General features: G+C 44.8%; 1 protein-coding gene across 4 annotated transcripts; it reads right to left on the reverse strand.

The window, feature by feature from the left end:
* Positions 1–1,769: 1,769 nt before the first annotated feature.
* On the reverse strand, positions 1,770–8,386 carry TLCD5 (TLC domain containing 5). Of its 4 annotated transcripts, none has more exons than XM_046017802.1 (3): positions 7,558–8,386; positions 5,279–5,467; positions 1,770–4,051 (listed from the first exon to the last, which is right to left on the reverse strand). In XM_046017802.1, the coding sequence occupies exons 1-3, from the start codon at positions 7,889–7,891 to the stop codon at positions 3,513–3,515; spliced, it is 1,062 nt and encodes a 353-aa protein (XP_045873758.1). In that variant the 5' UTR covers positions 7,892–8,386; the 3' UTR covers positions 1,770–3,512. The 4 variants fall into 4 exon arrangements, with proteins under 4 accessions (XP_045873758.1, XP_045873760.1, XP_045873759.1 ...); XM_046017804.1 differs by having other exon boundaries at positions 5,279–5,453; positions 7,558–7,642; XM_046017803.1 differs by having other exon boundaries at positions 5,279–5,478; positions 7,558–7,632.
* Between the last annotated feature and the right edge of the window lie 5,034 nt (positions 8,387–13,420).

Here is a 13,420-nt window from a genome sequence, read left to right on the forward strand (position 1 = left end):
TGTGGGACTGAGCCCCCAGGTTGTCAGGCTCTATGCTCAGCAGGGAATCCACTTGAGATTCTCTCTCTCTCCCTCTGCCCCTGAGAGAGAAATACAATAAATAATTCAAGGCAACTACCCAAACAGGTGGCAAAATAAAGAAATTTAGTTCTTCCTCTCTCTGGCAGTTTTTTCCCTGTCTGTAGATTGTTGCTCCCCAAAGTAAACAGTTATTAGGAAAGGTTGGTGGTAAGAACAGATAAGAAGTATTTCACAGATAAGTATAAATATGGGTCAACATTTCTACAAGCCAGAAGAATTCTTTTCGTTTTACTTGGCAAAAACCACAATAAAGATGTAAAGGCAGACTTGGGTTGATAAAAAGTTTATTTTTATAAAATTTAGTATAAATCTCATTGAAATATAAATCTTTCTTGAGCAGTGTTAGGAATTATTAATTATTACATAGTAATCCAAAGGCAAATAAGTAAAATACTTCATTTTGTTGGACCATATCACATGTTAATTAGCCCTTCATTTACCTGTGACGTAGAAACCTGGCATCTTAACTGCTGACTCACCTTCATGTCCCATTTTTCTCTCAGGGAGGTTCCTTCATAGTTATTAGTTAAAACATCAAGAAAAGCTGAAATGAACAATTTTTCTTCTCTTATTATTTAGGTTATTCAAATTCCAAAAGACACCTACGTACATTCCCATGAGAGTACCCCTAAAACAGCAAGATCTGCAATCCCTTCACTTCTGAGGAATAAAAAGAAAAAAAAAATTGGTACCAGATTAAGCCTATTCATTTGTCTGGTATGGAACAGGTTGCACTGTGCCAAAATTCAAGAGCCAGCTTTTTCTTTTTTTAAGCTTCTGCGCCAAGCCACTCTTTTTTACTAGGCTTTTGCTAAAATCAGCATTCCCTAGCATCCAACTTTGACCACAGTTTTGTTGGAAAGAAGCTCACCAGCCTTCTGGGGATCCTGATCATAGAAGAAAAGAGACGGAGACACTACTGTCAGATTATTTCCATGTGCAGCAAACCTCATTAACCAGATGACAGTCCTTTTAAAAGACCCACTGTTAACATGCCTTGGAAGCTGCTTTTGCCAGAGCAATGACGACTTTATGCGGTTCCAGTGCTCCACCATGTCTGGCCACTGACATCCATTTTCAAGACCACTCATTAGGTTAGTATTACCAGTGACTATAGAATGGGTGGAGACTTTCTACCGACCTAGGCTTAACCTTCAGTGGCCCCACACATTTGCTCAGTAACTGAGCATATCAATCCCCAGTGGTCTAAATAACATAATACAGTAATCAAATAAATAAATAAACAATAAATAAATAATACTTAATTTTTTTCCCATAAAAGTCCTACATTAAAGACACCCCTTCATAAAATGCCACAGTGTTGCTGTGAAATACACAACGGGGTATAAACTGAGACAAAGAGTACACCAGCGACCTGACCAATCGATCTGGCAAGTGAGTAGCCAAATTAGTTAGAAGAACCCAGAAAGTATGGATTCCTAACCTCCCGTTCTAAACTTAGTTTCTCACTTTCCCTGGGTGAGATTGGAGACTACTGGGCTAAAAAATATTTTGTTCCCTTCCAAGACTGTCCTTGTCATATTTTATCCACAGAGAGGGGCACTTTTTTCAGCGAAAAGAAAAGGTAGTTAAGGGGTGCCTGGGTGGCTCAGTGGGTTAAACTTCTGCCTTCAGCTCAGATGATGATCCTGGGGTCCTGGAATTCAGCCCTGCATTGGGCTCTCTGCTCAGCAGGAATCCTGCTCCCCACCACCCTCTCTGCCTGCCTCTCTGTCAAATAAATAGATAAATAATCTAAAAAAAAAAAAAAAGAAAAGGTAGTTTAGAGGGCTAAGGGGAATGTATATGAAATTTAAAAAATTAGCCCCATCACCCTGCAGCCAGCACACTTGACTTTGGTTCTGGTCTGCAGTACGTAGAGCAGAGCTGAAACTTGAACTGCCATCTCAAGCACCGTGGAATCCACATGGTAAATCCCTATGGAATTCACTCACAGTCTCTCATGCCTGGGAGATTAATGCACAAAAGCCCTGAGAATTGGCATGGTTTTCCTGGTAGGGCAGAACCCGTACAACAGGACGTGGTAAATCTGTCCACATTTCATTCATCTCTCATCCAAAGGCCTAGCTCTCTGGTTTTTGTGCAGGAAAGAGTTAACAGGGCAGACCTGAACTCCTGCCCTTGGGAAGGCCTACCTGCAAGGCTGGCCCTTGGCTCGCATCTGGGAACTTCGATTTCGGGAGCACCCCCTCCACCAACCGCTGAGAATGGCCCACTGTGCCTAACTTGTTTGTGCAAACAATATGGTGCATGCTGAACACCCACCTTCCTGCTGAGAGTCAGGAATTTTGCTCCATGCCGGGCAATGGCTGCCTACATGACCAGCCCCCAATTAAACACTTGGGCACTGAGCATCTAATGACCTTCCTTGTTGGATATTTTATACATATGGCCGCAAACTGTTGTTAGAGCAATTAAGCACATCCTGGGTGATCCCACTTTTGGAGAGGGCTCTGGAAGCTTGGGCCTGGTTTCCCTTGGACTCAGCCCTAGGCACGTTTTCCTTTGCTGCTCTCTTTGTACCCTTTCAATGTAATTAACCACAGCTAGGAGCGTGACTACATTCTGAGTCATGGGAATCCTCTAACCAAAGCACTAAACCTGGGGGTGTCTTCGGGACACTCAACAGTTGGTATGGGGGTCCTCAAGATGTGACCCACCACCACGGCCAATTTCACCCCATCTTTCTCTCCGCTCTTTCCCTTTGTGTAAGCATATCCAGTTCCCTGATCTGATGCTCAGAATGTCAGACATTTTCTTCCTGAAAGTCCTTCCCTTTATAGTAAATGGGGTGACTTCATTTAAAATTGCTACCTGGAGGGGCGCCTGGGTGGCTCAGGCATTAAGCGTCTGCCTTTGGCTCAGGTCATGATCCTGGGGTCCTGGGATCGAGGCCCACATCGGGCTCCCTGCTCAGTGGGAAGCCGGCTTCTCCCTCTCCCACTCCCCCTGCTTGTGTTCCCTCTCTTGCTGTGTCTCTGTTAAATAAATAAATAAAAATCTTTAAAAAAAAAATTGTTACATGGAAAGCAGGAATAAGAGTTTGCTCGAGGAATTAATTCTCAAAGGAATTCTCAGATTCCCTCCTGAGCTGTCTAGCCATCAGGCATCCCAGAGACAAGAGGACGCAGGGACACCAGGAACTAAAAAGAATGCAGCATTGCTCACCTCACAGTGACATACTCACAACTACCACACGTAGTTTCGCTTTTCTACAACCGCACTACGCTGGAAGTTCATGTTTTAATACTGGTATGGGTTCCATTCGAAGATTGACCAAACCTGACTGATAAGGTTTAGCCCTTTTCTGAAACCTAACTTCACTGGAAGCATGGTTCTGTAACAGCCGTATCTCCAACCTGGGTCCCGCGGCCGACTAATCCTGGCCCACCGTCTGGACAAAGTCACGGCTAGTGTGTTTTGAGATGGCCGTTCTGCTTCAGCTGCCGCTCCTCGCCCCGCCTGCTTCTCCAGGAATGGTATTTCTTGATGCTTTTCCTCCACGCAAAACGCCAGATGCTGAACATGAAACACCAAGACACGGTGTACATCGCTACTCCCCCAACTTTCACAAACCACTTGGGCTTGGGGGAGACTAGTTCACAGAAAAGGAGGCGAGCTCCTACACCAATCCTCACTCCGGTAAACAGGGCCACGAAGAGGAAGTCCACCACATCTCCAGTGAAACTGTGGTAGTGGCCTGTTTCTCGGAGAAACCAGCGCATCTGCAGCAAGGGGTTGGTGATCTCACTTCCAAAGAGGACCGCGTTGACCTCTGTGCCTGACTCCCCGAGCACCAGGGCCATGATGATGCCCAGGATACTGAGTGTGTGGTGAGCCAGCATCAGGGGCCCCTCGGACTGGAAGTAGATGCACCAGCCCAAGTCGAAGATGAAGTAGCCCAAGGTGAGACACAGAACGTGCACTTGGAGAGGAGTATTGGGTGAGCCTGAAATAAACCGAGACAAAAGCAAACTGAATGGCTGGGAACTGAGCTGACTTGCACCAGGGTCCAATGTTTCCCGAGCTTTCCTGAACCAGGCAGGCACGTGCATTTGAGTGACAACCACGAAAGAATAAAAACTAAAACTTTGGTCTTTATCAAACCCAATAATGTCACAGGCTCGGGAAATGCTGTTCTGTTGAATCGGATCTCAATAAGTGACCTGAGCACCAGGCATGATCTCAGTGTCCTCTCTACGGAGCAGCATAAAATTGAGCTGTTTGTCTTTTCAGTTAAAACCCTACAGTTTCTTTCTCTTTTTATTTTTAAAATTTTTATTTATTTGTTTGTTTATTTATGTAACCAATTTTAAAGGTCTGTTTCCAGACTCTTTCAGTTATTCTGCCCTGGATGCCAGATTAATTTCTTAGCTTAATGGGTTAGATTGTCGGGCACTGGTGGCCCTACCCTTCTTGAAAGTGGACCTTGGAAAGAACCCCAGGAGTTAGTGTATTCCTAGCCCAGGAAAACTGAGTCCAAGGACTCAATGTTCAAATCTCTTTAAAACCTGCATATAAGACATACAGCTTAATAGCAGCTTTCATATCAGTTGGAATAGTTTTGGGAAAACCTCAGAAGCTCAATATAGAAACTTAAGGAAATAAAAAAAAGGAATCTAAGAAATTTAAAAAAAAAATCATATCCTAGGGGACTTCTGGTCTGAATTGTACCCCCAGATTCTTATGTTGAAGCCCTAATGCCCATCTCATCAGAATGTGACTGTATTTGGAAAGAAGGCCTTTAAAGAGGTAAATTAAAATGAAGTTGTTAGGATGGGCCCTTATCCAATATGCCTGGTGTCCTTATAAAAGGAGGAGAGCAGGGGCGCCTGAGTGGCTCAGTGGGTTAAAGACTCTGCCTTCAGCTCAGGTCATGATCCCAGGTTCCTGAGATAGAGCCCTACACTGGGCTCTCTGCTCACCAGGAAGCCTGTTTCCTCCTCTCTCTCACTGCCTGCCTCTCTGCCTACATGTGATCTCTGTCTGTCAAATAAATAAATAAAATCTTCTTTAAACAAAAAAAAATGAAGACTCCCAATACAAACTGTAAAGGTAATTATTCTTTAGTATTCTCCAATATTGTACAAATTCTTTGCAAATGTCCCATCCTTCCAAGACTACCCCCCAAATTATAAACCCCTTAGGGAAAAATCCTCTAATGTCTCCCACCTACCTGGGTGGGTAAAAGGCCAGGGGCCATCAATGAAGCCAATATAAGCCGAGAGCCCTATGGAGAGGATTCCGTGGGTGAACGTCACCAGCCGGCAGCTCCACTCAAAGCTTCGGTGCTTATTCAGGCGGCAGAAAGAAATGTAGAGCGAGAGCCAGCCCCCCAGGCTGCACAGCACCTGCGGACACAGAGCTAATGCCATCCTATGATGAAAAGACCAAAACCAGAAAAAAACAAAGGATGCACCCTAAGAAAACAGCATTGGGTCAATTTGCGTATCATCTTCATTCCTACTCTAGGATAGTACAAAAACATTGCCTTCACTGAAATACTTCGTCCTTATCAACACAGTCAAGAATTGTCCATTAAAGCGTGGTTGTGATTCTGATTCCATGTTCCTTAGAGATAACTGATAAAACCTCTAAACCGAAAATCAGGAACTGCATTCTGAGTTGGTAGACTGCCTGATAATAATGTATCGTATCATTACGATGAGTAAATGTCAACAATAACCTGCCAGTGATGACTGACCTTGGATGAACATGAGTAATACAATACACATATTAGATAATGTGTTCACGCTTCAAAAATCCCAAAAAGACACTCTCGCGAAAAAAACTACCACCACCTGTGGTTTCTGCGAGAGGTCATATGACGCATAGCGGTTTCGTGTGGTTTGAAGCTGATACTAACTCAGCTGAAGTTTGGATTTGGGTCACGGGTTTACCAATTAAAATCGAAACTTGAGGTAAACCTGAATAGGGAACTAAACGGAGTCGAGGTATTTCGGAAAGGGAAAAAATAAATCCTAGTTCTGTTTAGTTCTGAAACCCGACTCAAAGACTGACCAAGGCAGAAGCAGAAGATGTTTACGTGGGAAATTTCTGTTGAGATATAAAAAATATCCTTAAGGCAGTTATTCAGTTAAACACCAAACAAAGTCAGAAAGCTACACTCTGAAATGTTTACTAAGGACAAGTACACCAAGCCAAGAATGACTGTAACTGAGTCAATTTAGCCATCCAGGTCTAAAATCTTAAGGTAACCAAGATGTTGTTATTAATATTCGTTAGCTCCGCTATTCAAAGTACAAATAAAAAAAGTCAAAAACATTTCAGATATCTGTCTCATCTCAGCAGGAATTTTCTGCATGACTACCCTATTCTGACATGTGAAACAGTATCCCTAGACCAACACACTTCAACACACAAACCACTCCCCAGAATGCTATCCAGAGGGCTTTACCAAGGTCAAGTTCTGTACAGCATTCATCTAAAATCAGGTTTCTATTCAAGAAAACAGCAGGTTATCAATCACAGTCCTGAGTCCAATTCTGTCTGTGCCCCTAAGTACGATAAAAGTGTGGACAAATCACTTCCACCTCTTAAGTCTCCATTTAAAAAAAAAAAAAAAAAGAGGAAAACGAAAGAGTGAAGAAAAGAGGATTGAAAATTCTAATCCGGCCCTGTTCTGACAAGGAGTTCTGAGATAAATTTGGTAAAACATCTAGGCCAAATTTCCAGAGCAAGGGCCGGAAATACAAAGTACCCAGAGTGAAAAGAACCGCTCTCGCTTATTTCCTTGTAAATGCCAGGGTCACCGGCCAGTAATACGGATCAGCTCATTTGGATCTGCTGATTAGTATTTTTAGAGCCCTCTTCCCTGAATCCTAATTCCCTGGCAGAACAGAGGAAACAGTAGTCTATTTACAAACATTTAAATAAAAGAATAGACATTTGTAAGGGGCAGATACAAGTCTGTGACCTTGGGAAAGTCACTCCATCTCTGGATTTCCGCTTTCTTTTCTTTTTTTTTTCTTTTTCCTACTTTTGGGTAAAAGAACGGAAGGGTATTGGGGTGGCCGATCCGGTTCAGAATTCCAAGGCTCCCGTCCTCGCTCCTGCCGTTCCAGGGCCAGATTCGGGAGGAGGAGCGCTGGGCGGGCCCACCTGGCTCGCAGCCGCGGAGCAGGCGTGGCTGGGGCGAGCTGCAAGCCCTGCGCCCCGCCGGCACCGCGAGCGCCGCTCCCTCGGACTCGCCCACCACCCGCGGGCCACGGCGCTGTGCGGACCTCCAGCCTCCCGCCCGCCCGAGCCCCCAGTGGCAAGGCCTCCCGCGCCCCCGGGCAGGAAGAGCCCCACCCCCACCCCGGCCCCTCCTCGGCGGCCAGGCGGGGCCATCTGCCCGCCTCCTTCCCCGTCAGTGGGCCGGGCGGACCGGGCCGTCCTCGTCTCGGACCCAGCCCAGCGGCCTGAGTGCGGCCGTTCGCGCCGCGCTGTTACCTGGCCGAGCGCCCCGGGAAGCCTCGGGCGCCTCCGCCCCAGAGCTCAGAGCGCGGATCCCCGGAGCAGGAAGCGGCGGAGAGAGGAGAGAGAACGATGCTCTGACGGCGGCGGAAGAGGAGCCGGGGGTCTGGGGGCACCTTGTGGCTGGGAGGACGGAGCGCAGAACCCGAGCTGGACAGGGGAGGTCTCTAAAGGGAGCCGGAGGGTCCTCCTCCAGCGCTCCAGGCTGGGGTGGGGGGGAGATAGCGGCGTGTGACCTAGTGGTCACGTGAGACCCGCTGGCTGCCTCCCTTGTTTGCGTGTTTGTCTGTCTGTTTGAATAATTATCCATCCAGTGCCCGGTCCCCGCAGTTTGGGGCAGCCCGTCCGGTAACTGAGGGCTCGCACCCCTGCTAGGCACTGTGGGAGATAGAAGACCGCATCGCTGCACCCACGCTTGAGTCTCAGTTGTGCAACCAGCACACCAACACTGATTTGCCAGAAAGGGCTTAGGCCTGGGAATTAGAAATTAGTCCTTTTCCTGACAGCCCTGTCACCAACTTGGCGGTAGATTATAAGACTTAAAAATAAACCCGGCTTGGTTACTGACTCTGTGTCTTTGGGCAAGTTGCTTAACTTCTCTGTGCCTCGGTTTTCTCAAACCCAGAACGGGGGATAGTAGTAATAGCCATCTTATAAGGCTGTTGTGAGAATTTTACACGCTTTACCAATGGAAACTGCTTAGAACAGCTTAGAACTGCGGGCCCAAGGAAGTCATTATATAAATGTTAATTATCGTGGGTGGCTCAGTGGGTTAAAGTCTCTGCCTTCGGGGCGCCTGGGTGGCTCAGTGGGTTAAGGCCTCTGCCTTTCGCTCAGGTCATGATCCCAGGGTCCTGGAATCGAGTCCCGCATCGGGCTCTCTGCTTGGCGGGGAGCCTGCTTCTTCCTCTCTTTCTCTCTCTCTCTCTGCCTGCCTCTCTCCCTACTTGTGATCTCTGTCTGTCAAATAAATAAATAAAATCTTAAAAAAAAAAAAAAAAGCCTCTGCCTTTGGCTCGGGTCATGATCCCAGCATCCTGGAATGGAGCCCCACATCGGGCTCTCTGCTCAGCAGGGAGCCATCTCCGCCCCCCCCCGCCCCACCCCCGCCGCCTGCCTCTCTGCCTACTTGTGATCTCTGTCAAATAAATAAATAAAATATTTTTAAAAAATGTTAATTATTGTGGTTGGTGACACTTCCGGTAATTCCTTTCTCCTCTTTGAGCTCTATTTTAGTACCAAGGAAAGCCAGCTGGAAGAAATAACCAAACAAGTATGGAGGCTCAATGGAGTAAAGAGGGTATGGGGACTGGTTTATTAGGATGGGTGACAATGGGATGCTGAGGGGCCCGGACAGTCTTAAAAAGAGAAGTCGGTAGGTAGGGATGTGAGCATTTACACCATGGCTGGGGAGTAGTTAATAATCTAATTTTGACATTTATCTTGCCAATCTCTCATGATTAAGGATCAAACTGTTTTCATCTTTGTTTTTCTAATACCTGGTAGGAGGCAGATGTGATAGATGTTCGATGGATGAATGGGAAATGAGCCTGAAAAAGTGTCTTGGAACCCATTGGGGCTCCTAAGCCTCGTTGATCTTCTACACCATTTAGGATGTGTCTTCCAAATGCCCTTGGTAGGGTGTATCTTGAAGAGTATAATTTAGCAGGCTTAATGTGGGGGCCAGGAATACATATCTTTTAAAACATAACCCACAGGCCATTCAGATACTAGTCATATTTAAGAACCACTGCTGTCAGAGGATCTTAAGTGACCCTGATGCCAGCCTGAGATGCCAGACTGAGGCATCTTATGATGTGGGTAACAGGAAGTCTATGATGTTATTGGGCAAGGGGATATAATGTTACCATGTTCTCCAAGCCCTTGTTACTCAGAGTGTGTTCAGTAGTCCAGCAAAATCTGCAGCTCCTGAGTTTATTGGAAACACAGAATCTCAGAATTCCGATGTGTAACCAAAGTTGGGAATCACTGCTCAGCACCCAGCTGAGGTCCCTGTAAGGCGATCCTGCTTCAAGTGGGTTGGAACAGACCAGATAAGAAGTAATGAGAGCCTGGAGAAAGAGAACAGGGAAGGATCCATTTCACTGAATGGAAAGTATGCAAATACCAACTTTCCCCATTTGCTTATAATTGTTGTAGTATTTTTCTTCTTCTAGGATCTGGATTTGGAACTATTTTCTTGCTGCCACCATTTTCCAGGGAAGAAAGGAGTACTAAAAGGCTTCAGGGGTCTAAAGCCTGGGGAATAAATGCCAGTTCTTCTGTTGGAGCCTTTATTGAGCCTTTATTCTATCCTCATGTAAGCTTCATTACCTTGGATTAAGTTTACTAATTTATATGTTTGGCCATAACTCTCGTTCTACCAAATCAGCTATTTCTCAACAGTGGCACCCCCCCCCCAAGAAGTTCTGGGCTATAAGGGAGAGCAGGGAATAGGAAACTCTCTACCAATTTATTGGAATAATAATGACAATAATTGTGATCATAATCAGAATAATAACAGTCAACACTTACTGTACCAGGCATTGTTCCAAGCACTTTACATACATTATTAACATTTAATTCTCACAGGTCTATGAGGTGGGTACTATGGTTATCCCCATTTTATAGGTGAGAAACTAAGGCACAGAGCAGTCAAGAAACTTGCTCAAGGTGACATGATTAGTAGGAGGCAGATTGGAGTATGAACCCAGGCAATACGGCTCTGGAGGGCATGCTCTCAACCACCAAGATATGCTGCCTGCCCTTGACTAGAATCCCCTATAGATGTGTACTGTATTATTAGGTATTCACAGCTCCTAGCCTCGGTGAAGGGCAGTAAAAGTCATTCAAAGGTTAAAAAAAAGAGAGAGAGAATTTAATTTTCAAAAATCTTAATTGCCTATTATGTACTAGGCACAGAGCTGGTTTTTTTTTAATATTTTATTTATTAATTGGCACAAGCAGGCAGAGGGACAGAGGAAGAGGGAGAAGCAGACTGCCATGGAGGAGGGAGCCTGACACAGGGCTGGATCCCAAGACCCTGAGAACATGACCTCAGTCAAAGGCAGACACTTAACTAACTGAGCCACCCAGGTGCCCCAGTACTAGGCACAGCGTTAATCATGGAGATAAAGAGAAAAAGAACCTCAGCTTTAAGGAGCTTCCCACAGTCTAGAAGGTGAAGCCGAGGAATCAGCAAACACAGTACATAAGGATAGCAGGTGCACGCAGAGTGCACAGGGAGCAGGGGCCCTGAGCCTGACACCCAGGGGCTCAGAGCAGGATTCTTGAGTCCTGGAACTAAGCTCATTCTCTGAGTTTCACCAAAAGTCCTTAGTGTTGGGAGCCCACAGCTGGGCCCACCAGTCTTGAGTCAACTAAAAATTGAAGTATGCAAATTTTGAAAAGTAGCGGAGCAAGTCTTCTTTTTCTTTTTGCCTGGACAGTGACTGGTTTTTGCCCAAAGATTCTCTTGTGCCTAATTAGCTGCTGAGGAAGCTAACCAAGCTTTGGTTAAACTTTGCTGGAATTTCACAGAATCATGCATATGTGAAAAGTAAATCAGGGCCCGCTCCCAGGTTTGACTCTGTTCAAACAGAGTCAAACAGTCAGACAGAGTGGATAATGGAAGCTACTGGAGGCTGAGCAGTGAGGTTACAATTCTGCATTTCTTTCATAGAAACCATGGCCGAATAGCCCAGAAATTGACCCTCATACGCAGACTCAACTGATCTTTGACAAAGGAGCTAAGGAAATACAATGGAGAGAAGATGGTGTCTTCCACACATGCTGCTGGAACAACCAAACATCCACGTGCAAAAAAAAAAAAAAAAAAAAAAACCCAAAAAGCAAAAAACAAAACACATCAAGACACGGACCTTACACCCTTCACAAAGTTGAACTCCAAACGGATCATAGACCTGAATGTAAAATGCAAGACTGTAACATTTCAGGAAGAGAACACCTAGGTGATCCTGGGTATGGTGATGCCTTTTTAGAAGCAATAACAAAGATACAACCCATGACAGAAAAAATGGATAAGCTGGACTTCATTAAAATTAAAAACGTCTGCTTTGCAAAAGACAAATTCAAGAGAATTAGAGGACAAGCCATGGACTGGAAGAAAATATTTGCAAAAGATACATCTGATAATGGACTTTTATCCAAAATCGAGTACTCTTAACGTTTTCTTAACATAAGAAAATAACCTGATGAAAACATGGGGCAGTGACCTGAAAAGACACCTCACCAAAGAAGACATATGGATGGCAAATAAGCACATGAAAAGATGTTCCACATCATGTCGTCAGGAAAATGCAGATGAAAACAGCAGGGCTACTACTACACACCTATTGGAATGACCAATCCAGAACGCTTGGCGACACCAGCTGCTGGCAAAAATGTGGAGCAACGGGAACTCCATACACTGTTTGGTAGGGGTGCAAAATGGTGCAGCCACATTCTGTTGGGTGACAGTTTGGAAGCTTCTTACAAAACAAAATATACTCTTACCATATGATCCGGCAATCACGGTCTTTGGTATTTACCCAAAGGAATTAAAAATTTCTGTCCACATCAAAACCCCACACAGAGATGTTTATGGCAGCTTTCGTCATAATTGCCCAAACTGGGAAGCAACGATGATGTCCTTCAGTAGAGGAATGGATACATTTTCAATGCACATTGCTAAGTGAAAGAAGCCAATCTGGAAAGGTTATGTACTATGATTCCAACTATAGGACATTCTCGAAAATGCAAAGCTATTAGAGACAGTAAAGAGATCCGTGGTTGCAGGCTGTAGGGGAGAGAGAAGCGAACAGGTGGAGCACAGAGGATTAGGGCAGAGAAAATACCCTGTATATTACAAGGATGGGTATAGGTCATAATGGTTTTGTCCAAACCTGCAGCACATGCAACACCAGGAGTGAGCTCTAAGATGAACTGTGAGCTTTGAATGATCACCGTATGTCAATGTAGATTCTCCCTTGGTTTAAAAAAAAAAAAAAGTACTTTCTGGTGAGTGATGTCGATGATGGGGGAGGCTATGTATGTGAAGGGGCAGGGATGTATGGGAAATCTCCGTACCTTCCTCTCAATTTTGGTGTAGATCTAAAACTGCCCTAAAAAAATAAAAAAAATTTTAAAGATGAAATGAATGAAAATCAGCATGTGGTTTGTACCCATCCAGCAATGAAGAAAGAAAGAAAGAAAGAAAGAAAGAAAGAAAGAAAGAAAGAAAGAAAGAAAGAAAGAAAGAAAGGACTAGCATTATGGACAGTGTAACTACCCATGGGCTTCTGGGTCATAGAGCTGTCCCTTTATAGATTTAAATGAGTCCCAAAGGCTCCTCTTGCTGTCTCTTTGCCGCATACCTAGTCCCTTCCAACTGGATCTTTTCTCGAGACAGCAACCACTACACGTAGGCTTTCTTCTTCAGCTTCATGACATGAAATATTAGTCTGACTATAAGGCCCAAACACCAGAAACAGTTAAGTCTTAATTATTTACATAGAGATTTTGCACTTAGATATTGTTCACAACAAATGTTTCATCCCAATTTCGTGTTTCCCCATGAGCCATGACATTTTTGAAGGGCTCCCCTTTCCTACAGGTCAGTGTTTCCTTCAGGAATGGTAGCTATTTAAATTTTTATTAACCTAAGAAAAACCACCAGGAGAGCTTCCTTGTCCCTCAGCCCCTCAGCAAAATTTACAGTGCATTCAAAAGCCAAATATATTTGATGATTGGATTATGCTTTCCTTTATATACCTGTTGCTTCCCATTGTGAATATTTAATAATTGACCTTCAGGATATCTCCAATATGAGCTTTTCAGC

The sequence above is a fragment of the Meles meles genome, chromosome 8 (assembly GCF_922984935.1).
Source record: "Meles meles chromosome 8, mMelMel3.1 paternal haplotype, whole genome shotgun sequence".
Lineage (NCBI taxonomy): Eukaryota > Metazoa > Chordata > Mammalia > Carnivora > Mustelidae > Meles > Meles meles.